At 31.9% G+C, this 26191-nt stretch overlaps 1 protein-coding gene across 1 annotated transcript; it reads right to left on the minus strand.

Annotated features, from left to right (window-relative positions):
• Positions 1-11749: 11749 nt before the first annotated feature.
• Positions 11750-19302, minus strand: LOC18056130 (actin-interacting protein 1-2). Its single transcript, XM_006451597.2, has 6 exons — positions 18701-19302; positions 17385-17546; positions 16585-16771; positions 13806-14228; positions 12816-13223; positions 11750-12703 (listed from the first exon to the last, which is right to left on the minus strand). The coding sequence occupies exons 1-6, from the start codon at positions 19090-19092 to the stop codon at positions 12446-12448; spliced, it is 1830 nt and encodes a 609-aa protein (XP_006451660.1). The 5' UTR covers positions 19093-19302; the 3' UTR covers positions 11750-12445.
• Positions 19303-26191: the final 6889 nt, after the last annotated feature.

The raw sequence follows: 26191 nt of genomic DNA on the forward strand, positions 1-26191 counted from the left end.
ATTACAGGTTGTTAAAGGTTTTTTCGATGTTGCTTTGATGATTGTTCAAACTGAATCTGATCTGCAAGGTGGAAATTGTAAAGAATTGAGTTGTGAATTTGGGGACTAAATTGTAAACGAAAGAGCGTTACTGGGCCATAGTGCAAATAGCATTCAGTTTGGGGTTCTATTTGTAAATACTTTGCTAACGTGGCAAAGTCTGTTATGGTCGTTAGGAGTGCTTCTGGAAAATTGGCAGAAATCTCTGTATAAAAGAGGCTGACGAACTGCCTCTAGTGTGTGTGTAATTACTCTTTGTTTTCTCATCCAATTTCTATAATTCTTACTTTGATTGGAATCTTGTAATCTCCTTTTGGATGTATGATTGTTTGTAATCAGTTTGAGTAATAAGAGCGTGTGACTTTTTCCTTCAAACAGTGTTGTTTTGGTTAAAGCTCTTTAGCTGGTTAATTTTCTTTCTTTGTTTCTTGATCCATTTGACTCGAATCTTTTCTAGTAATTGGTTCACAAAATTAACAATTCTCATTTGATTTTACATTCTTCAGAGTCTTTAGTAAAAGTTTTATAATTACAGATATAAAACTCACAAGAGCTTAGATGAACTAAAAATTTAATTCTATCTAAATAAAAGTCTATTCATCTTAATTTTATGGCATCTCTTGTGAATAATTATAAGAGGAATAGATCATTTCACTTTTATTAGTATAGATTTTTTCATTATACTCTTGACTGACCTCAAACTAGCTTATAGTTGATATATTTAGACATATGTTACCATCCAATAATATTATCAACAGAAAACTTTCACATGTTATTGAAACTTTCTCCATCAAACCCAATGTAGAAGTTGGAAAATCCAGTCTTTTAATGTACAAGCTTCATAAAGCTATTGGACAGAAAGTCCACAGATTGAATGGCTGTGAGTACTTTAATGGAGATCCTCAAAAGTTCAACATTCTAACTTGGGTCTCGTTCTTCTCTTTTGAAATTTTCTCAAGTTTGTAGACATTTATACATAATGAAAAGACTAAATGATAATTTCGAGAGCAAAGTTGGGGCATGGGGATTTAGATGAATTTATTCCCATTTGTTAGTGTTTGGCCTGGGCACAAAATTGTTTTATGTTCTGATTTATTTTCGAAAATAAATTCTTTTGTTTTGTAGTTTCAGCATTCAATTAATCACAATGTCATCTAGCACAAGTGAAATTCGAAACACGCTGCAACTATGTAACTGATGTAGTAATCAGATGGAGTTATTAACGTCACATACAACAAAGAATCCAAATCGCAAATTTTGGCTTTGTAAAGGATGTAACAATTTTTAATGGGCAGAAGATTGTAAACCAAGCGAAGAGAAAATTGACTTGTTAGTGGAGGAGGTTAGGAAGTTAGCATTGGACATTGGGTGTTTGTTCGTTAAATTTCAATTATTTCATAAATAACTCGAGCATATGCAAGAATGTGAAATGTAAAGGCGATTGTATGAGGACGAACTTCGAAGGAGAAAGACAGCAAGATGTGATTATATTAAAATAGTTGTGATTATTGTGATGTTATCTATTTAAGTGTTATTTTTAAGTTGTTTTAATTTATACTATGTATTAATTAAAGACTAGTAGACATGTAATAACGTTTTCTTTCGAAATATAAGTTTATGAGTTATTTCACTTGGTTATGTTAGAAATTATATTTATTTCAATTGTTGTTGCAACAAAATAAATATAAATTGCATATACAGATATTAATTAACTTAGTAACTACATTCAACAACTAAATATCTCGTTTGGATTCAAACAATGAAAAAAAAAACAAAATAATACATAAAAAACAAGCTAACTTCGATCATGTGCTGGGATCATTAGCCGAAAACTCCGTCCGAATGGCATCCTCGAAATCTTGTTGTAGTAATTGTTGGAAGTTTATATGATGAACTCTCTATAATTTATCCAAGGCTGATAGTAAGGGGGAAAAAGGCATGTTGTGGGAGTGCCTGTTGTAGTAGCTATTGTACAAAAAGAAAAAAAAACAAAAGAACACAAATTAATAACTTGACAATGAAACAACACTAACAGTAGGTATATTGAATAAAAAAATATTTACCATAACCATATTGCTCACTTGTGTTGGGATTGCAGTAGCCGCCTGAGAAGATAAATCGTGTGCCTCTGAGTCTTATGAAAGTAAGCAAGAAACATTTAAAATTTTTATTAAATTAATTAAAAATGAATCTATATGAAAATAATTTGTATTGAATTTATATGAAATTAATTTGTATTGAATTAATTAAAAATGAATGTAATAGAATTACCTATATAGTTGTACTGAATGAAGTATTGTTCGACTTTTGTTTTGACTTTTTAAATTGCCTTTGCTTTCTTTGAGAAGGTGGCCAACCTTTACGACGAGATACTACTGGATCCTATATGATTTTTGTACAACTTCCCGACCCACTAACAACAGTTGTATTTTCGCTTTGACAACAAACATTCAACAATACATCAATCATTGCTTTTTTTATCCAAGTCAAAACACTTTTATGACTTTCTTTATTTTTTGAAGCTACATCAGCAACATCATAAAAAGCAGCATACTTTTCTTTATATCGCTGGTGTTCAATGCTCGAACTCCTCACATCATAACTGACTTTCACTCGACTGTAGCATCTCCGCACATCGTTCCTCCATCTCCGTATAATATACTTCTCAGGAAGAAATGTTATACGGTTACGTATCAAGACTGCAATGGCGTGTCTGGAAACAATCCCTCTACATTCAAATAGTGAACACGTACAACGAATTTCACCATCATCCTTTTAAAAAATAACTTGAAAAGTCTTCTCTTTACTCTTTCCATCATTTTCTACAACTTCATATTCTGATTCCCTACAAGCTACATTTGGAAAAACAATATCAATTGCATTTTTCATCGCTTTGCCTTAGTCTGTGATGATTCCAAGGGGAGGAGAGCCGAACATACATGATAATCATTTGTCAAATAATCACATAAACATCTCCATGTCCTCATGTGAAATCAACCCACATCCTAACAAAATAGAATGAACGTGATGATTTGCTCCAACAGTAGTCTTTGAGGGGAAAAAAAAACTAGGAATTATTGATAATGTTCATATGTATGAACAAAGATAAAATGTAAAATACTGGGCAATATTATTATATTTTGCCATTCATCTATACAAACAAAAGACAAAATTTAAAATATATTATTAGATTTTGCTATGGAGAGACCATTGCTAGCCTTTCTTCTTTGGTCAAATAAGAAACTGAGCACGTTTAATTCTTGCCAAGGGTTGGCAAAATCTGGATCCGGATCCATATATAGGTGCATCCATATTTGGATCCGCATTTATATTTATGCATCCGAATCCATAAATTTTTTTGCAGATCCGGATTCAAATAAAATTCGTAACGGTTGTGGGTGAATATTTCGGATATCTAGATCTGCAAAAATTAAAATTAAATAATTTAATATATAATTTAAAAATTTTAACAATTTACCTAATAATTAGCTAATAATATCAAATGAAATTCAATCATAATTCAACAATTAACAATTCAACATACATAACATACAACAACATCATAAATCCACAGATAAAAATATCATAATATAAATCAAATATAAAAAAAATAACATAAATTCAAGTGCACCATTAAAATCCACAAATAAAAACACTACAAATCTAAGTTTAGAATCCAACACGTCATACCATTATATTGTCAATCATTAGAATCTTCCACTCCTTTATCATTCATAATTTGTTTTACAAATTGTTTAAGTGGCTCAAGATCTAATAATGAAAACACGAAAAAAAAATCATTAATTGCTCTGTTAGTGCAAACGCATAAAAATATTTAAATATATGAATAAATGAAATAAGTGTTTTTACTTTTGACTTTAGTCTAATACCAATTTTGAGTACACATCAATGCTTCCACAATGTTTTGATGAAGTCTGTTATGATGAGTACTCAAATGCCTACCTCCAGTGCTGAAAGCAGACTCAGAAGCAACAATAGATATAAGAACGACTAAGAAATCTTTAGCAACCTCAGCAAATATTGGATATTTGCCTTTATTATTTTTCTACCAGAACAAAATGTCGAAATTACTAGTAGTAGGCAAAACTCCCTCATCTAGGTACGTGTCCAACTCAAACTTAGCTTGCTTATAATTGACTTATTTGGAAAAAAAATGAGGAAATGGTTTGTGAAATAACCTAGTTGCATACTTTCTTATCTGCTATCAAATAAGAAGACAATAATATAGAAAAATGAAATCAAGTAAACCAGATAATAATACAAAGAATCAAGTTAGGTACTTTACCTTCACATACTTATTGTAAGAGCATCTCCAAAAGACTCTATAAATTTTACTCTTTAAATACCTATTTGCTTACCTATGTGGCAAATAGAAGGGTGAAAAAATATAATATTCTCTAAAAGACTCTTCAAATAGAAATAAATTAATATTATTTAATCATATAATTAGTTTTTTAAAGGAAAAATAATAGCAATTAAAGCACTTCTCTCTCTTTCTTTAATAAAAATTATAAAAATATAAATTAAAGAGAGAGAAATTAACTCTCCAAATTTGAAGAGAGAATCAATTCTTATTTGAAAAATCTTAATTGGAGTGTCTTTTGGAGCTTTAAATATTGATGTGGCTCTTCAAATAAATAATAAAATCTTATTTGAAGAGACTTTTGGTGATGCTCTAAACACTTTTATCACATACTACTATTGACTTCTTCGAATTCCAACCAAACCCACTCAAAGATAATATGTCTGCCATAGCATTATTTTTTAAGTAGAAGTACTTTTCACTAAATTCAATATAAGGAGATGTTTTCAACCTACATCTTGGAATTTTGAGCTCCATCATACTTTTAAGTTAGTTTAAATACTCATCTTTGAATACACAATCTACCCCCCCCCCCCCCCCCGATTTTGATTCAGTTCATACAATGAATCAACTAATGCATCATTTTGGGCTGTTATTTAGTAATGCTTCACCATCCCACAAGCACTCTGACTCATTCTATTTACAAGGAAATAAAAGTGCCGTACAATAAATACAATGTCAACTATAATGAATTGCATAATTAAATCCAAAATATCAAATGAAAATAAAATTGCACAAGTAATTCAACATACAAAACAAATACATTGTCAACTAAAAAAATCACAATTTCATTCAAGGAACAAACCAAACAAACACGTTGTCAAACAATATTACAAGTAATAATTACATAAACTACAATGACAATAAATAAAAAGTCTTTACATAGATTCAACTATTATTCCTTATGTTCCACATTTCTTGGGCTAAATTATCCAGGCATACAATCCACTCAATAAATTATGCTTCATCAACATTGTCCTAAATTCTATCATTTTTTATTTCTTCTTCCATAACATCGATAGGTGTTTCATTTTTTATGAGATTATGTGGCATACAACAAGCAGATATTATACACCAATGTGGTATAATATCATAGAAGGCATAACTTCTTAGTATAGCCCATCTCTTCTTCAATATCCCAAACATCATTCAATCACATTGCGAGCACTTGATGCTTCATATTAAAGAACTCTTTTGGTGTAGGAGGTGGTGTCCATCACGAAAGTCACTCAAACAGTAACGTTCTCCTCTATGTGTTGAAAAAGAAGTCATCCTATTAATGTCACCAGCATTAACCAAGTAATAATATCTTATTAAGAAAACAAGATACCATCAGACAAAAGATCTTCGCCAAATAATACATTCTTACAAGATTAAAGAAAAATTTGGTTAGATCTTTTACCATGAGGAACTCTTAACCTATTTCTTCTAGTTAAGGTATCTCTTAGCACATACATATCATGAGATCCTAGCCTTGTAAGACATATATAAATTGCATATATTGTGAATAACCTCCCAAGACATTTATTGCAATATTATCTTCCCTAGTTCTATGTATTGGTTTATCAACCTTTGAAACTGAACCTTTATATAAGTGTCATTTAAAGCTCCCAAGAAATTGTACAATAAGCAATTAAAATTAATGAGTCAATTAAGACACGAATTCAAAGAAATATTACACTTATCGTAAGCCACTTCTTTTTTAAATCCATTGATTCCAAAATTTCTTTTGACATCTGATCATTGCCTTTAAACACTCATGGAAACATTTATTAACGGTTTTTCCCAATCTTTTAAAGTTAAAACCAACAACCCAATTTTCAAAATGGTGTGCAAAATTTAACAATGATATTGCAACCATCTCATTTAGAGACACCTTTCTACTTCTAACCAAACTCACTTTCTCACAAAGAAGCTTAAATGTTTATCTATCCATGCTTAATTGCAGCAAACATTTCACGTCATTTCCAAAATGAAGATCAGCATGAATGCTTATACTAGTATTTAATTTTCAGAAAATAAAAAAGAAAATAGAAAACATTGCCTTATTTGGTTCAAAATCAAGATGGGTCGAGGCTAAAGAAAGCAAAGGCAAATCAACAATGTGGTTAGTGACTCTGTTGTTTTCTCCCTGTCACCGACACTTGCGACCTCACCTAAGTGAAGAAATTGAGTGGTGATTTTAGGATTGTACTGGGTTAGGGTTTAATAACATTTAGAATCTAATTTTTGGCCTATTTTATATATGGTAATATTACAATCTTTTTTTTTATTAAGGCATTCTCGAAATTGAAAGGAGTGGGAGTGAGACTTCCACTTCTACCAATAAGAGTTGGAATCCCACTCCCCGCTCCCAAAACGAGTGGGAGCGATTGAGTGAGACTCCTACTCCGCCTGCTCCAAAGGAAGGTGAAAAACTAATTGTGAGGACTTCCCACTCTAGACTTCAAATCCAAAATGTAAACAAAGCATAAGTAGTCTGAATCCATTCATTCATGTGTACTATTGATTTGAATAAATAATATAGCTAAAACCATGGTTGCAAAAATAATGTTATATAAATTTATTTGACATGTTAAGATTTATCTTTTTTTATTTATAATTTCAATCAACCAATCATATTATGCCTCGTGAATTTGTATAAGATTTATTTATACAAGAATTCATAATTTGAGAATAATTCATAGTAAAAGCCTTACAATAATATCCCAAACTATTTATCAAGCAATTTATGGTACATCTTTTATGAAAGAATTAACTTCAATTTATCCTCCAATTAAAATGACATACTTTAATTTACCTCCTAAATGTATAAAATCTTCAATTTACCTCCTAATAATTGAAGTGACACTGCCTTGGAATTGATTAAATGGGAGAATTGATAATGATCTTGAGCTTTATCAGATTTAGCATTTGTACAATAATAAGAAGTACGCTAAGATAGTCTTTGATATCGAAGATACTCCTTGACATGGAGATAATATCACTTAGTCTACATAATATCATCAAAAGGAGGCTATTTTATGATGATATTGAAGTTGTTGCTACCGGACCTAATGCTGAGGAGCCTCATGTTTTAGTTGTGTTTAAGAAACGACCTAAGAGAATAACAAAATAAAGCAATGACATAGCTGCATCACAACCTCATAAACTAGAAAGAAGTTCACAAAGTAGTGACCGAAATAAGTCTGTGGGAAGAAAACACCAATAACAATGGTGGATCATCCTAGAAATACAAAGCTGTCCATTTTAGCATCTCAACATAAACCTGAACTTGAACTTTATCCTATATCCTAGCCTTAACTTGAACTCCAACCTGAACCTGAACTACACTATGAAGATACATCTATATCTATTAACATACCTACTCTGAAACCATAAACCACCTAAAAGATACTACAAAAGCTTAGACCAATAGTCAGTAATAACACAAATCTAATTGTTCAGTTCATTACTCCTATGAAACTAACTCTTTCTACCTCTCACAATGCAATAACCAAATATATGACTTTAAAGTTCAAGATGCTGATGACTTGTATGATTTTTTATGGTAGATGATGAAGATGGCATTGGTCTTAATAAGCAAGTTGTTGACCCACCGTTGTCCAAATCTTTCAAGGATTGTCCTTCCTAACTATTTTCAAAGAATTCTACCTTTATAAAACCTCAAACAAAAACAATCGCAGTACTTACACAAGAATTGCCATCATAATTTGACCAAGTAAGGGCTTCTAAAAGATAAGACATAAAAGCTATCATTTTCAAATAATGAAGTCAAACCTTCATAAAAACAAGCTAACAAAAAGAAGTTTATACCTATCAATATAAATTCTCATAGGCTTGCAAGTAAGACACAACCTACATTAATTCTAAGAAAGGTTTGGAAAAAGAATTAAAAATAAAAGAAAAAAGAAAGAAACTTAATAGATTCATAGCATATGATAGTACGCCCAAGGCAACTACAAAGAGAAAGTTAAGTATGCATGTTGATGTTGATGCTAGTTCATCATCATAAATATAATTGTTATTCACGAACCACTAACTCATAAGAGTAGATTCACAATATTCTGCTAATTATATGGAGTCATCGACCATAATAAAAGAGGCCGTCTTTTTTTATCCAGCCAATGCACATAAGAAAACAAGGAACATGTTAGTAAGAAAATAGTTAAAACATGCAATAATGTTATATAATCTGATATTTCTTTTACTTTTATTCATTGTATACAAAAAATAATGCAAATGTTGTTTCGTTTTTTATTCATATTTATAGAAACATAGGAAGACTTTAGCAGTAGCTTCAATCATTTGTCAGAGTTCATATTGTTGGGAACTCATATTTAGTGTTAATGCAAGTGGCTTTGTGCCTAATGGATCAGCTCATGGTGATGCTGGTACAAGTGCAACGAGTGGATTAAATTAGGTTGGTCATGGTTTTTAAGTTTGTAACTTAACATTATTGATGAATACTGTCAACATTAATTGGCGTAGTCCTTTAATATATTTTCCATTAATCATAAAGGGTAGTAGCTCATCTATCACATTTGACATAAAAACAAATGCCAAGTCAAATAACAAGGGGTTCAACAACATAAAAAGAACCACAACGACTACAATAATAAAAAATAATGCAGTGATGCTAGCAAGAACAAGAAATGAAGTTGTTGAGCCATTTCCTAAGGCATCTATAAAAGGCATTCTCGTTAGAGAAGGTTCGACATTAGTAAGGGTTACTCCTTAATCTACACCTGCAAGATTGAGAAACTTGAAGGGCAAGAGTAAGATAGTGATTAAAATGGCTAATAAGTGTCTGCTCTGACTAAATTAGCTGTGTAATTTTCTTTTAAAGATTGTCAATATTGTAAATTGTTTTCTCGTTGATTTTTCACTATGTTTTTGTTGTAGAGGATATTAAATTCAGCCAAAATAAAGTAGAAGCAGCACTAAACTTTTGCTTCATATTTGACTTGAGCAATGATGCTGTTGATTTTGTTCTTTTATGCTTAGGTGAGTGTGAAAACGTAGTTATGCTCAAGTTTATTAGCTTATTAAGTGTACCTTTAAGTAGGGGAAGCTCATGTACTTATTTTTGACAAATTTTTTAAGGGTGTTGTAAAGAATATTTGGTTTGAATATTGAAGTTCTTGCAATTTCAGAAGAGAAGATAATAAGCTGCTGGTGAATATAATTGCAACATTCTAGTTAAATATATGTATTACAAACACAATCATGAAGCCTATTAACTTTAGTACATGAGCTTTTTTTGAAATGTCACATCTCCTTCAATGGTAGTTTTCTCGTTTTACTTGTTGTTAGTACAATTAACACTTAAAATTTTCTAAGCAACATACCAGAAATACATAATATTATGAGGATAATTTTTAGCAGCCACATCGTTGAATCTAATTTTGTAACAAGGTTGATAATGGCCTCTAAAACGTCGTGCTCTTCAACCATGGGCTCATAATTGTCTTTAAAATCATCAATGAACATTTTTAGTCCTCTATCAATTATTTTTTGCTCATGCTTAGTTGGTTCCCACCACTTGAAAAAAAATACTTGTTTTCTTCCCACATTTGTATTAGAATATAGGATTTTCACCAATACACGACCAGCATAGTCAGTGCAAAATTTAGTTCTAAACTTGATAACCTTTCTATTAATGCAATTTCCTATGGGTGTGTTTGGTGCATTGGATTGTGTGGTATTATAATACTATTCACATTAGTTTATTAACAAGAAGATGTTTGGCAAAATTTGAGACCTGATTATGGTGCATTATAATGCACCATAATGAGGCATGGGGCCGCATTATGCAAACCCGAGAGAACCTCGGTTTTGCGTAATGTGGTAGCCTTTTGACTCAATTGAGGCAACAATAAACGCCTCAATTGAGGCAAATTTACTTTATTAAAATATTATAAAAATAAATTATTTTATTATTAAATACTAATATAATAAATAAAATATAAAAATAAATTATATGATAATATTATTTTATTTATTAATGATTCATATATTAATATAATAATATTATTTACATTAATATTAATTTTAAAATTAATATTATTTAATTTATACAAATTTAAATATTTATAATTATTTATATTAAATTATATATTTATTTATATATTAAAATGTAAAAATAATAATATATTATAAATTAAAATATAATTTAATATTATTGAATAATAATTTATTAATTTATATTAAAAATTATAATATTAATTATAATCTAAATTTATTATTTACATATAAGATTAAATTTTATATATTTTATTTTATTATAATTATAATACAAATTTTAGAAATTTAATCATTAATTTTTAACATTTACTAAAAAAATTGTTAAATTTCTAAAATTTAAGATTTCTATATTTATTATTTTTCTAAGTATTAATAAATATTATTTTTTAATTATTTAATTTAATTAATCACAAAAAATTAATACAATATAACGTAACACTGAATATAGTCTAATTAAAAATTAATACAGTGCAGTGCAGTACCAAACATTGTACAGTATTGTTATAATACAGTATAATACAATACACCAACATAAAAATAATGCAATACAACTTAATACAATACAGTGTACCAAACGCATCATATGTTCGTTTGCACAACCACTCTAGCCACCTCTAAACGATAATATTGTTGTTTTATTTTGTTGATATTCTTATCGTGGTTATGATTTTGTGACCACCCAAGTATATTGGGAGCTGGATTTAAAGGTACTAACCTAACAAATTCAATTTTGAATTTTGATTTTTTTGTTTCTGCAACATTTATCTGTTTAAGTTTCAAATGCATGGCATGTCATGTAATTTGTTCAACTTCAAAGCCCAAATTCAAATAATATTAATGGGATTCCTTGTAATTTATTCAACTTCAAAGTCTAATTACAAATAACTTTAATGGCATACTTTGTAATTTATTCAACTTCAAAACTCAAATAGGGAGTAACAAACTAACAATAATAATTTTAGCCCATTAATTCATTTCGATTTTTGTACATTAAATTACAAATAACGTATTTTTAACACTATATTATTAGCCTTTTGCAAATTTCCACTTTTTTTAAAAGACATGCCAAATAAACAATTACTTTTAAACACCACATACCACCGTTAACCGCACACTCCCTCATAAGTGGAAGTATTTCCATATTTTAACAAGAGAAAGGCAATCCATTATTAAAATAACGGTAATTAGAAGATAAATTGAGTATTTCATATTTTTTAAGGTAAATTGAAGTATATCATTTTATCAAGAAGTAAACAGAAGTTTTACCCTTTATAAAGAAACGTGAAATTTCCAGCGGAGTCGGGCAATAGTGATAACAAATTAAGCTAGCTAAGAAATCTTTGGCAAAAGTTGTACATAAAAACTTCTATGATACATAAAGACAGTTAAAAAAAATACATTTTCAACAGAAACAAGAGGAATGTGAAGTCCTTGCAAGAGCAAGAGGAATTTAAAGAGGAGAAGACCAGAAAACCAACGACAACAGTCCTCTCAAAAGAAAACCATACATGTAGTGAAACACAGAAACAGAAGCACGTGTTGATCTACCGACAGTATAGAAATTCACTTCAGCTTCCTGTTGTTCAAGTTCTGCAGACTAAAATGACAAAACCATCAGGCAAAACCTTCACACAACAAAATGGTATGTCTAAATTGACCACAGATTAGAGGACCCACAACAGCTATGCTCAAACATCATGGAAATGCATGCTTTCGCCAATATCAACAAGAAATAGACACGAACTCCAAGCTGCAAAGAGGCCAAAAGACTTGCTCATCAATTGAGCCGTTACTTTCAAAGGGTCATTTGCACTGCAAAGTAAATAGGTGTAAAGTGCTAGTATGATCTTCACGACAGTAGAGAAATCATGGTCGCAGAAGTTTCCTTTTTGTTCCATCTCATTGCAAACCAAATTCAAATAAACAAAACCCAATGAAGTCGACATATGTTCACCAACTTCTAGATCTTGACCTTGGTATCTCCGGCGGTCAATCTCAATTAGGGGTCAACCTCCAAACACGGACACAAGCATCCTCACCAGAGCTAACCACAGAGTGCTCATCAGTGAAAGCTAATCCATAAACCCCACCCAAGTGGGCTCCTTTTATGGTCATGCGGCTAGATGCTGGCTTGTCAATTTCATATATAATAACACAGGTATCAAGTGATCCAGTAGCAACCATACTGTTATTAGGAGACCAAGCAAGACAGTTAATGCGGGCAGTGTGGTACAGCATGTTCTTAAGCTTTACCTGCAAACCATTGGTCAAAAATAAGGTCCAAGATTTTATCATCCACCAGGCGGACAAAGAAAATATCTGGATGTACTGTAAATGGTTATACAGAATAAACATATATATATACCTCTCGGGAGACACGATCCCACACTATGGCTTCTCGATTTACATCACCCGATGCAAACATTGAAACATCAGGAGAGTAGCGTATGACACTAACTGCCCCTCGGTGTTTCTCCAGGACAGCTTCTTCTGTAAGAGTATCCCCTCTGATTGAATAAACATGTAGTTTACCATCTTGACTACCTATAATGGCCTCACTTCCATCAGGCGCGATTGCAGAAGCTGTCACGGGAAAACGAAGGTTAATGGTTGACACCACTTCTGCACCGCGGAGCAAAACAACTCCAGAATCCGTTGAGACCAACACAAGTTCGGGGTAGTGAAGGGCAACACTTAAGTCTTTTGGTTGACTGCCAATATCAATGGAATTTGCATATCCACATTGATCACCTTGTAGGGAAACTCTCCATATCTGGATTTGAGAAAACAGAAGCACAAAAAAGCATTAGAGAGAGAAACACAATCTGATAAAACAGGTTAAGTATATTCCATAAGAATGACAAGTGATAGCGCAAGTTTCAACCACAATGGGTATACAAAGCCTCATTAAACACATTTTAGGAATAGCATTCTTCTTGTTAAATTTAATTGTCTTTCATGAAAAAGTCCGCAAGAAAAAGATATGTCAAAAAGAGATGATCTTTCTCTCAAATAAACCAAAGAATTATTAATCAATTAACTGATCAAAGATAAGAGATACAAAGTTGGACCAACGTCCACAATGATAATCAAACAGAGAAAAACAAGGTATGCAAAAAATCTATACAAAACCTAACCCGTGACCAAAAAGGGCGTCCGTCCCTTCCCTAGCAGCAGAAACAATTTATTAAAAGAATTAACCTAAAACCTTTGCAATTAGGATGTATCAAGAAAACTGAGCAGACCTTAAAGTCTGGAGAAACTTAAGCCCAAAGTAGTATCAAAGTATGAATAACATGTAAACACTGATGCATAAACCATCCAGATAAGAATGGAAAATTGAAATGTTTGTCACCTTGTTGTCAAATCCAGACGTAACAATCTCTTCTTCAATAGCTGCAAAACATTTAATTTGAGAGTTCTCTTTTCTCTGTAATTTACCACCATAACCAATTCCTTGAATCCATTTAACTATCAAACCATCATAGCTACTGGACAGGATAACCTTCGGGTCAATGTTAAGTACAGTTAATGCGGTAACATTTTTCATATGTCCAGATAGTTGCAATGGGCTCTTTTCCAGATCATTGGCTGAAAAGATACTAATTGTGCCACCAAGAGAAACAATGACAAGAAAATCATTCTGCCAAAGACATCCAACTAGCATGTCATCAACTCCACCTGAGCCCGAAGGAGTCAATGTTTTCTTCAACTTCCCATGATTATCCTCAGAGATATCCCAAACTTTGGCTGACTTGTCAGCAGACGCTGTCAGTACCTATAGAAAAATTTACTCACAGAAGTAAGTACATTACTACACATCAAGCACAAACTTTGAAAAAATAAGTGGAGCGGGAGAGTAATACAGCAGGTGAAAAGGATGCAAGTATCATCACTTTCATTTATCATGAAGATAGTTTCCCCTCGAAAGATTGAGTGTCAGGACATCATCAATTCAGTAACTCATGTCTCACATATCAATCTATCAAAATGTCTCTTTTACCATTCCCTTTATCCCTTATTTTCACACCCATTTGCTTCTACTCCAGTACCTTTCTTTTATTAAATTCACAAAAGTGCACTATTTAAAGTTCACACATTGTTAGCTTGGGTTCCCAGGTATTTGTCTTTATTGTTTGTTTATGCTGATGTACCTTATAATTAGATTTAATTAAGAGCTATAATAGACAGCAAGTAAGTGTTGGGTATTGTTTAGGGCAACATGAAAAGACCAATGCAGCAAACCTCATCTGGGAGCACTTCAATAGTATCACATAATCTAATTTTAGTATAAGCATTAGGAGTTCCTAAGGGACATAAATGAGTATTCTTGGGGTCCAAGTACGTATTTATTTATCACCTTTGATCCTTTTTAGTAATCCTAATCCTTGAAGTAGAAGGAAAACCATCCCAAATATCAATAACGATTAGGGAATAAGAACATTTGGATTTTGATCGATGAACTATGAGGTAGATAGTTACACTCTACCTATAATTGCTGATGTTCATAGCTCATTCTCTGACTATCGTATCTATGTCCATGCTACTATGGTCACAATTATTTCAAAGGTTTATAACTTTAAATTTTTAGCTTTCTGCAACAGTACATACTGGAAAAATAATCAAACCAGAAACTAGTTAAGTAAAGATGAATCAGGTAAATCCAGATCCATATTTTCTTTGTGAGAGGCTCAAGATTGCACCTTTTCTTCAATATGTTTACTACAAGGGGAGTGATTTTCAAATCAAAATAAAGGGTCCTTCTATAATGCTGTATTAGAAATACGGGTTAATGTAGACCATTGGATGAAATCCAATGGTCAACAATAACTAAATAATATAATAAACATAATATTAGAATTTACAGTTTATATAACACTACTTTACCAGTAAAATTTTATTATCAACAAGATATCATGTCTGTTAAATAGGATAAAAAGAGAGAAAATAAGATTTAGAATAGAATTCAAACACAACAATTAAAGGTTATAAAATTTAGAGTGACATTATGATGTTCGATAATATTTTACATTTTCAAAACTAGTTGTAAACTACAAAATAAAAATGTAGAACTTATGTGCATGACATGCATTTTATTTAGAGTCTTATGACATACTAATTCTACAGTGATTTAATTTTATTATATGCTCTCTAATGAAAAAAATATAGTTAAGATGTATATATAATTAATTTGTACAGTGGTTTACATTTATTCTTTTTTAACATTCTACAGTGATAAAAAAATATTCTTTTGTTTATTCGATGAGAAAAATATTTGCAATCATAAGTTATAAGATTTGACTTAAATTAATTTTAAAAAAATTTAAAGTAATTAATTATATTAAAAAAACTTAAATGAAATTAAAGAATAATCAGATACTTGGGTAAATGGTAACTATTCATATAAATCAAAGGTGGAAATTGTTGCTTTCAAACCCAAAGGTCCATACTAATCCCACTATTGATATTGGGATTTTTAACCCAGCATCATAGAATTTTCCTAAAATTTTTTTTAAAAAAAATCATGATTATGGGAAAGGTTAATGAAAGTCTTTGGTAGTTTAGAAATAAGAAGTATCCTCACTATTTAAAATGAAGAATGTAAATGATGACAACTTAGATGAATAGATACAACATAATAGATCAAAGGGGAAAGAGAGAAAAAAAAGAAGCATTTTTCCATTATTTTTTGTTCCAGCAATGCCCTTGTTCAAGATTTCTATCAGTAAATCAAACAGGATAAACAACCGAACCACAAATACTTAAGATTTTTAATGTAGCTCAGCATTTAGGCTACATCCACTAGTCAAATAACAAACATAGGTTAAAGATAGATTTTTACATCCTCGTCTAGTTGAAGTTCTTTTCCAACGGAATTAACACAACATGCTGAAATGCTTTAGCCGTAAATTTCCACCAGACAACATTTGTCTTCTGTATCTTGGAAACTATTTTCTTTATAATTTATGGCACCCTTCCTTGGAAAATACAAAATTTTAACAAGCAGCATCCTGTTAAAAACATGATTTTTTCCTCTTATTTTTAGGGATTGTGATTTTAAAATTTTAAAAGGTCAAAATGTCATCCAAAATAGGTTTTTTGCACAAGGCATATGTTAATATAAAGATGCTGACCTGTTTACCATCAGGACTCCAGCTAACAGCGTAGACACTGCCTTTATGACCATCTTCGGGGGAAAGCTCTCCAATCTTATCTGCAGTCTTTCCATCATATATTATACCCTTTTTGTCAGAGCTTACACTAATGAATTTGCTACCATCTGGAGAAAATCTAACACAATTGACAAAATTTGAATGACCCCTGCAAATCAATAAAGCAAAGCTTCAGAAAATATTGCAGTAACATCCAGGAAGAAGGATAATCTAATAGTCATTATAGCTGCACTAGCTTGCACTGCTTTAGTTCTTTAATTTTTAATTTTTTTTTTCTTATCGGTCTAAAAATTTGAAAATCTTGTTGACGGTTTCCCAAAGTTTAAGGAACTCAAAATTATGATGTTTCTCTGCAGCAGCATCTCATTCCTTCAAGTTCAGGGATGGATTCGACTTCTTATTCTGTTCGACAGCCTCCCTCTCCATTAATCAATAAAGTATAGATAAAATTCATGAAAAAGGTAAGAACGAACCAAATATCAAAAACAACATTTGAATATTTTAAACTATTGACTGCTACCTATCATATACTCTGCAGTTCTTGAATGACTAAGATGGTCAGGTTGTTGTTTTCACTTGAGCTAAAGAGAAGGAAAGAGTTGAAGAAACTTGAACATGCAACTCTGCCAAATTGCAAGTATTTGACAACCTAATCATATTATCTAGTGGTTCAAACGGTCAAATAGAATGATAATTAAAAAGTAGATGTGGAACACATTACAAAAAACTTTTACCCTTAAATAAATATGTTAAAGACAAACCTGTGAGATAGCTTGAACTTAAATGGTGGCCCTTCATAAAAATTGACCAAAAAGTCTTCTCCACATGTTGCAATGCGAAATGGCCTTGACGGCTTAAAGGCACAACTTAGGACACGTCTTGAATGACCATCAAATTCCCCGACATTAGTACCTGAATCCCACCTGTTCAAGATTACATTCATCATCTATCTGATGGGAAGCAAGAATTGCATTGTACTAGACAGATCATGAGACAAAAAAATACACTGATAATGCAGACTTTAGCCATTTCTAAAATTCAAAATACACATATATTTGAGAAGTTCTTACAAGTATGATTGAAATGAATATTTAAAAATGTTACTAATTGTCCCTAACCTCTAAAGACATATAAAAATGGCAAGCAACAAATTCCTTCCATGCAAAAGCCTTTTGAATTAGAGGCCACCAAAGCTTTCTATGTGTATGACACCATCCATAGACTTATCTTATGTTATCAAAAACTGCCTTCAGTTGATGATTGAATGCTATTGATACAACCTAGGAACGTTGGAAATTTGTAGTTTGTTTGTTCATTGTAGACAAATGAAAACAAATAATTATGCGAACATAATTAATAAATTAATTATGCCTATAAATGCACATAATATCGAATAGAGGACCAGTCACCAACTCAAAACAGATGGCAAAGAAAACTCAATAAAAAATATGTATTTTTATCTTTTACATTAATAAAAATTAAAAGAAAACATTCTTTTAATCAATCTTCTCCAATCTGAAACGATCATGTATTTAATACAACGACTTATTGGAGTATGAAAATTCACCTAATTAAATAACAAAGACTCCAAAATACAAATTCCTTTAATAAACATTTCTAATATGACAACTATACCAGAAAACAAGACTTCCGTATTTTCCTTAATACTAAACAGTCCAACTTTTTCTAACATTCCACAACTAAGTTGTCGACATCACTAACTCTAGCAACAGCAATGTGTGTAATACACCCATTTGAATAACTCCATAATTCAAGCACATCTAGTGAAAAAAGGTATCTACTTAGTAAGGAATATCTAACACTAACGTTGAAATTCACAAGTTGAAAACCTAACTTGAAATGTCTGAAGTATAACACACAAACTTGAATCTGATCTAATCACAGTGAGCAAATCCAAACAAAGTAATAATTCAAACTCTTTATTTCTTTGTTCAAACACCTATGACCATAACTCTTAATTCTCTTTTCTAAAGATTGCTTAAAAATAAAAATTAAAATAAAATGAATCAAAAATCAAGTAATTTAAGTGAAGTGAAGAGTGGATAATAAAACTGACATGAAGGCGCGCACAAGTGACTTCCCCTTGCCATCGCCACAAGCAACGATCCTCAAGCCGTCGGGAGACCACTGGAGATCGTCGATCCGACCCGACAAAACCCTGAACTCCTTCTTCAAAACGTGATCATTGTGGGCCCCCCAGATCCGCACAGTCCCCGACACGTCAGCAGAGGCGATCCACTCTCCGTTGGGCGAGAACCGCGCCACCGTGGCAGGGTAGGCGTGCTCGCCGTAGATCGAGACCTGCAACGGATTGCTAAGATCGAGTATAATTACGGATCTGCCATTGGTGTACAAAATTGAATTCGATTTTGGATGGCCGGAGATTAGAATTCCTCGGCCTCGCTCCGTCGACGGCACGCAAGCATAGGTTTCTGCCAGTTGAGGCATTTTTTTTCTAAATGTTTTATTTTATTTTTTGAATGTGTTTGGAGTTTGAACAGAGATTATTAACATTAGAGCGGATTTTGAAAGGACTGTGATTTTATATTAACATTGTGTGTGCAGTCCACAAAAGCGAAAAATGATGTTAGGGAGTGGAGGTCCTTTTTGCCGTTGTTTTTTTTTTTTTTAATTTTTAATTTTATATTTTTGAAATCTAATACTTCTCATTAAGTGCAGGTGTACATGTATAAGAGAACAAAATACATGATTCTTCCATCTATACCCCAAAATTACTGTAACATAAAGTAAACGAGCCATTCGCTGCTTGCCTGCGATTCCTCGACACATGTTGAATCGTAAAATCCTGCCTTGAATAGATGATACCCGAACCTTTTTTTTTTTAATATTATTTATACAGGATTGTAGGTATTACAATTAATATTTACACACAGATTCTACAATTGGGATCTTCATCGTGGCATGTATTCCTCTGAAGCGCTGCCCAAATTCTTCAAACCCTCTCAAGTATTCGAGGGCTGTCCACGAAATGACTGGCTCCACTCAATTATATGATAATTGAGAAAGGATTATAAATAAGCCTCATAAATACTTTTATGGAGGCTCGAACCCTTTTACTCATTATTCTAAGTGCAAGGGCTCTCCCACTGGACCAAAGGCCCATTGGTGATCATGATACCCGAACCTGAATCTAATTTGGAGGTTATCTCCAAACCAGTCCTATACTTAAAAAAATTATAATTGGGGACAGTTCGAATATGTCTCTGAAAATTTTCTCGTGGGGATTAAAATAGGAGCCCGATCTCTATTTTTTAAAAAAATAATAATTTTTGAATATTTCAATATTTTTTAAAAAAAAGTTAATAAGTCGAACAACTTACAGATTTAGAAATAAATTTACAAATAATTAAATTTTAACAATCTCCATAACTTTCAACATAATTACAATTGATTAAATTTGCAAGACAAATCAAAATAATTATAATATAAAGAAGTGAAAACCTGTCATTCTGAAGCTGAATTAACTCAATTTACAGAAAAAAACCCACAGGTAACTAAACTAAAGTTATAATGCTAAGGGCCGGTCTCAGCACATGGTCAATGAAATTTCACTCAATGCACAATTTGGAATTAAATTCTTGATGTGAAATTGGCTTACAGATTAATTGCCTTTGCCATATGTCATTAGAAGATATCTTGTTTAAAACATCATTGAAATTACTATTTTTAAAAATTGGAAGTTCTCAGTAGCCATCACACCATTGATGCACATCTTAAGATCCTTCATGAACCTATAACAAAATAAACAAAAATAAAATAAAACATGTTTGAATAATTTCAACTTACTAAATACTTGACAAAATAATATAAATTAAAATTATATACCTCTGCAGCCTCTATATCTGTTTTAATGTTTCAATCTTGGCTCCTCATCAAGAATCTATTTCAATCACCTTAAGTTTGATTGCCTTCATCATCCATTATGTGTGGTGTGGGCAAAGAACTTAGACACATTGAATGTCCAAACTACAATCAACCCAATAAACCCAGTCTCGTTAAGAACTATGATACTGGCATTTTACAAGAAGCAAACAATTAAGAACTATGCAAATACAAAAAAATTAAATCTGATTTCACCAATAACTGATGATTATTATTGTGTTGGATTTAAAACCAACTAGTACTAAGTTATTAGCATTCAACATTATTGAATATTTATGTGGAAAAGGCAGTAATAAAAGATGCCGGTCCTTTGGTAACTAGCACTTAAATGTACAGACACAATTCTAGCATTAAATAATGAATGTTCAAGTTGAGGTTACCAACCCCTTATATATATATATATATAGATAGATAGATAGATAGATAGATAGGAGAAAACATCATGTAAGAAAAAAAACAAGCTCGTAACTAACTTAAAATATTTTAGATCATTTCAAAAAAATACATGGACCAATTGTGAATTGGCATATGCATAAATCTAACACAATAAAATAAAGCATGCAGTGGCGAAGCTAGAATCATTTGTTTGGGTGGGCTAGATTTTTTTAAAAAAAATGAAATTTACTTCTAAAAAAATTTGTTTTATACAAATGAAATTAAGTACACTACATAAGCAAAAATTTAACCATAAAACTATAAAAATACAATGTAAATAAGAAAAACACTATTGATGAAGTTATGTCCTGCGGTTCTTCAAAAAAGAAAATTCATCTACTATCGCATCTGAGTCGCTATTGTCTGCAATTTCTCTTTCGATGTAAATAACCATGCAATCTGAAAGAAACTCATTCTCTATCTTGTTTCGATGTGTTGTCTTAATCAGTTTCATGGCAGAAAATGCTCTCTCTGTTGTTGCTGTTGAAACAAGAAGGGTTAACGCTAAACGAATTAATCTATCTAACAAGAAATAAATATGTGACTTTCCAGTCTCAACTAATCTTCGACACAATTCAGAAAGGGAAGTAATACTCTGAAACTCTTGAAGAGAGTGTATATCTATCTCAAAGCACTCTAATTGTCTTCTCAAAGCCTGTAACTCAATCTTAGTGAAATCTTCAGGATAAAATCTTTCAGCAAGGCTACAAATATCTTCAATTTTAAGTGATTTAAATGCATCAATAGGATTTAAAGTTGAACTAAGAGTGAGGAGTTCCAAAGTCTATTCAGTGAATCTATTATTCAACTCATCAATTGAAAATCTATCACAGCATTAAATATATCATAATGATAATAATGCTCAACTGTAATATAATCATTCTGCTGACAAGAACGTCCTCTGCCTTTCATATGGCGAGCTTTCATATCAGGCATATCTATCTCATTCTTTTCACAAAATAGAACTACGTTCTCAATAAAAGTTTCCCAACCATTGTCTCGCAGCCTTTGAAGAAGTTTTTTCATAGTTGAGACTAAGTGCACAGTATTTAGAATATCATGAGATTTAACTTGTAATGCTTGACAAAGTAAATCACTCACCCCCAAAACTTGATTTAATAAATGCAAAATGAACGCAAATTTAAAAGATGTCATTGATTCACAGGCACATTTAGCCTCTCCACGTATGCTATTGTTAGGCCCACACTCTACCAACTTCCCAAGAACTTTATGAACAACACTAAACAAATCAAGCAACCTACTGACGGAACGGAAATGAGAGCTCCACCGAGTAGCTCCAAGGCGTTGCAAAGTATGTATTTGATTGGCCCCTGTACCAGTTTGAACTTCTCCTGAAGCTATCAAATCTATTATTTCTGCTTCCCAAACATATTTTAACTCAGAAAGTCGTTTAGCAGATGAAGTCAGAACATTTACAATTAAACCCAATGCTGAAAAGAAAAGACATACATCTAGCACATCATTAGATGCTCCAACTAAAGTAAGTTGTCGTTGATGTGCAAAACAGTGTATATAATATGCATATGGGCAATCTTTCAAAAATAAAGCTTGTAATCCATTCCATGCACCCCGCATGTTACTAGCACCATCATACCCTTGCCCTGAGATATTTTCAACTAAAAGATCATACGTGCAAGAACATTACATATTTCTTTTTTCAATGTTACTGCTGTAGTTTCCATGACATTGACAACTTAAAAAAAAACGTTCTCGAATATACCCCTCACAATCAACATACCTTAAAAGAATAGCCATTTGCTCTTTATCAGATTCATCAAGTGCTTTGTCTACTAAAATACAAAACTTACCATCTCCAAGTTCCTTGCGTATCTTGTTTCGCACTTTGTTTGCAAGAATATTTAAAAGCTCTTTTTGAATGTCAGGCGATGTATACTTAGCATATGATGGAGCATTTTCCAAGACAACTTGAGCAATTTCTTTACTACACTCTGCTGAATGCTTTATCAACTCTATGAAATTTCCCCGATTTTTTGAATTAACTGATTCATCATGACCTCTAAAAGCACATGCTTGCTTTGCTAACCATTTAACAACAATAATTGAGGTATTCAATCGTAGCCTATTCTCAAAAAGTTGTTGTGAAGTTTGGGCATTAATTAATCTATCAATGTGTTGAATTTGGTTCCTCAAACAACCTCAACTTTGCATATTCTTATTATGATGAGAAGATGGACCCCCTTCATACTGTAAAAATGGACATTTTTTTTTTCCATTGTTGACTCTCTTCCAACTAGAAAACCCTTCAATAACAAATTTTGAGTTGTTTGATGGAATTTCATCAAAAAGAAAGCATGGGAAACAAAATGCACTATCTTTTACCCTAGAGTACTCAAGCCAGGGAAATTTTTTAAACCAATGATACTGAAACCTATGTTCTTGCATGCCATCATTAGTTAGTGGATAATCTCATAGTTTAGGCTGATAAGGTCCCATTTTGATGTACTCCCTTCGAATATCATCACGTTGATTTACTAAATATGTCCCTATTTGATGACGTAATCCAGGATCACGCTCCAGATAAGTATTTCTAGTTTCTTCAACTTCAACCCTTTGAAACTTGGAAGTATGTTGCTCACTGGAATCTTGAACACTAACATGACATGGAGACAAACACTTGGTGAATGATTGATTTTCACTTACTCTCTTAAAAAAAAAAAAAGTAGAGTTTTTCTTGGTTTATTTAACATTGAATCTGTAATAAAATACATTAAAAATTTAGTATTTATTTTATAACAAATTTGACAAAGTCGCATTTTAAAAGCTAATTAAAAAAAGTCAGCATTCAAATTAATTGTTTTACTATATTATTCACTCATTCTTTCATGCCATCATTATTTTATAATTCCAAGAAGATGAATCAGCACCTTTCACAGTTCCACTTTATATGCTATCATCACTGTTTGTCATATTATAATATTCTAGTCTATTATCACATTCTATTATTTTATAATTTAAAAAGATGAATCACAGTTCAAAAAATCAACAACTTCCAGTCTTCCACAATTCCACTTCGTGTGCCAACCATCATTATCATAAAATCATGTTCTATTCTGTAAACTAAATTTTAAAAGGCAAAGTGCTTTGTACCAGGGGCTGCATCAAAAGACTGAGCATTCGGCGTCGGCTCGACGGTGAGAGATTCAGCCTGCGGGTGCGGGCCTTGCGGCAGTGGCTCAACATCACTCATGAGGCAGCGGCTAGGCGTCAATTCGAGTGCAGGAGACTGGATATTCAGCAACGGTAAAAGACTTAAGCAATTGAATTTTGGTGAATTTCAAATTCGGATTTAGTTAATACTGGTGAGTTTTATGAATTGTGATTTGGGGAAAATAAAGATTCCTATAATTATTAGGTTTGTTTTTTAATTATAAATATTAATAAAAGTAAATTTATAAATTCTAAATTATAATTTTTTTAAAAAAAGCTTACCCAGGCTGCAACCCTGGTTAGCCTTACTTGAGCTTCGCCTCTGAAAGCATGTACCGACCTTTTTCTAATTCTCTACAATACTGATGCCCGAAAGAAAAAAAAAAGTGAACACAAGGCTGGAAGAAAAGCAAGTGGGCAATACGCAAAATAGAAGCAGGTTAAAAAAATGATGACTACTCAAGATATAAACCAATTAAAACAAGCTTTAGTTAATAGCACAAGCAAACTAATATGCTTATCCCAATTATTTCAAAGTGATCAGTAACTCATTTTCCAATTCTGCTAGTTAGATTGACATTCACCTAGATAATCAAACAACTCATATTATCAAACAAAAATATCCAGATAATAAAACAACTCAATAAGATAAATAAATGAGAATTTTTTATCTATGAAATGTGGCGATACTGTAAAAATATGATTGTACGGGTGAAATCAATAAGAGAAGCAACAATAAACTTCAGCTGCCAACGAGTGAGTATAAGGTATTTATGAATGAAATCACAGCTTTATTTGGCCCAAGTCATGGCTGTCGGTGACTCCAATCATGGTTGGAGCCTCTGCTTCAATGAGCTCTCCATGGCTGCAGTCTTTGCTTCAGTGCTATGTGACTGAGAATGAAACCTGAAAGAGGTGAATGAAAACACACAAAATGTAAAAATGACTCAAATCAATGAAATCAGAGGCAATTTAATATAAATAAAGAAAAATAAAAAAATAGAAAAAGCAAAAACCTTCAGGCCAGGAGAAACCGACAAACGTGGCTGAGTGTTGGTGGGTGACGACGAACAATGGCGGCTGACAGTGTTAATGACAACAACGAAAGCTGACGAGTTGTTAGGGTTTTTATTTTTCTTTGGGGGGATGAGGATTGACTCGATCCAAGGGAATTAGGTATTACTATATTACAATTTCTAATTTATAAACTTAAAATATTAGATAACACACACACACACACACACACACACACACACACACACACACACACATATATATATATATATATATATATATATATATATATATATATATATATATATATATATATATATATATATATATTCGGGTCAGGTTAGGGGACCCGACAAAATCCCCGAACCCAAACCCAGAAATTATTTGGGTCTTAAACCCATACCCGAAATAGACCTGAATCTATTTTGAGATTGTTTCGAGGCCCCATACCCGCTTCGAATTAATCAGGGCCCTACAGGTTCAGAGCCCCACATGTATTGCTACCAACACTAACTATGATGTCGTATAACTAATAATAAATAATAAAAATAATCCAACTTTATTTGAGAGTTAAAAATCAAAACATAAAGCATCTACCTCAGTAATATCAATTTCATCAGAGTAAACACCTAAGTCGATCCCTGCTACCATAACTAACCTTGCGCAATTACGCACTATAAGACTAAAATTGTATAGCCAACCATCTCGTAGTGGGTGTCAACAATAGCATTAGTATTAAGTTTGAACTATCCTACCTGTGGGGGCTCTTATGCTACTAGAATCGAGACTTGGTATTCTGAAACATTCCTCTTAAGTTGGGACTTTGCTACAATACATGTATGTATCACATACATGCAAAAAAAATGACCGCCAGATTCAATATAATGAATCCAACGGTTGTGATGAATTTAATTAATAATTAATTAAAAAAATCCATAAAACCTGGACCTATAGAAACAGTAACAAGCACACATTCTAACTTAGCCATGTATATTTGTGGAAAAAG

This window comes from Citrus clementina, unplaced genomic scaffold (assembly GCF_000493195.1).
Source record: "Citrus clementina cultivar Clemenules unplaced genomic scaffold, Citrus_clementina_v1.0 scaffold_1, whole genome shotgun sequence".
Classification (NCBI taxonomy): domain Eukaryota; kingdom Viridiplantae; phylum Streptophyta; class Magnoliopsida; order Sapindales; family Rutaceae; genus Citrus; species Citrus x clementina.

What these genes read in the sequence shown, in the direction of transcription:
- LOC18056130 (XM_006451597.2), bottom strand. Translation starts at nt 19,092, where the DNA reads ATGCCTCAACTGGCAGAAACCTATGCTTGCGTGCCGTCGACGGAGCGA. An exon ending in TCACTTGTGCGCGCCTTCAT is followed by an intron (nt 17,547 to 18,700) that starts GTCAGTTTTATT and finishes AATCTTGAACAG; the next exon opens with GTGGGATTCAGGTACTAATG. An exon ending in CGTCTGGATTTGACAACAAG is followed by an intron (nt 13,224 to 13,805) that starts GTGACAAACATT and finishes TCTCAAATCCAG; the next exon opens with ATATGGAGAGTTTCCCTACA.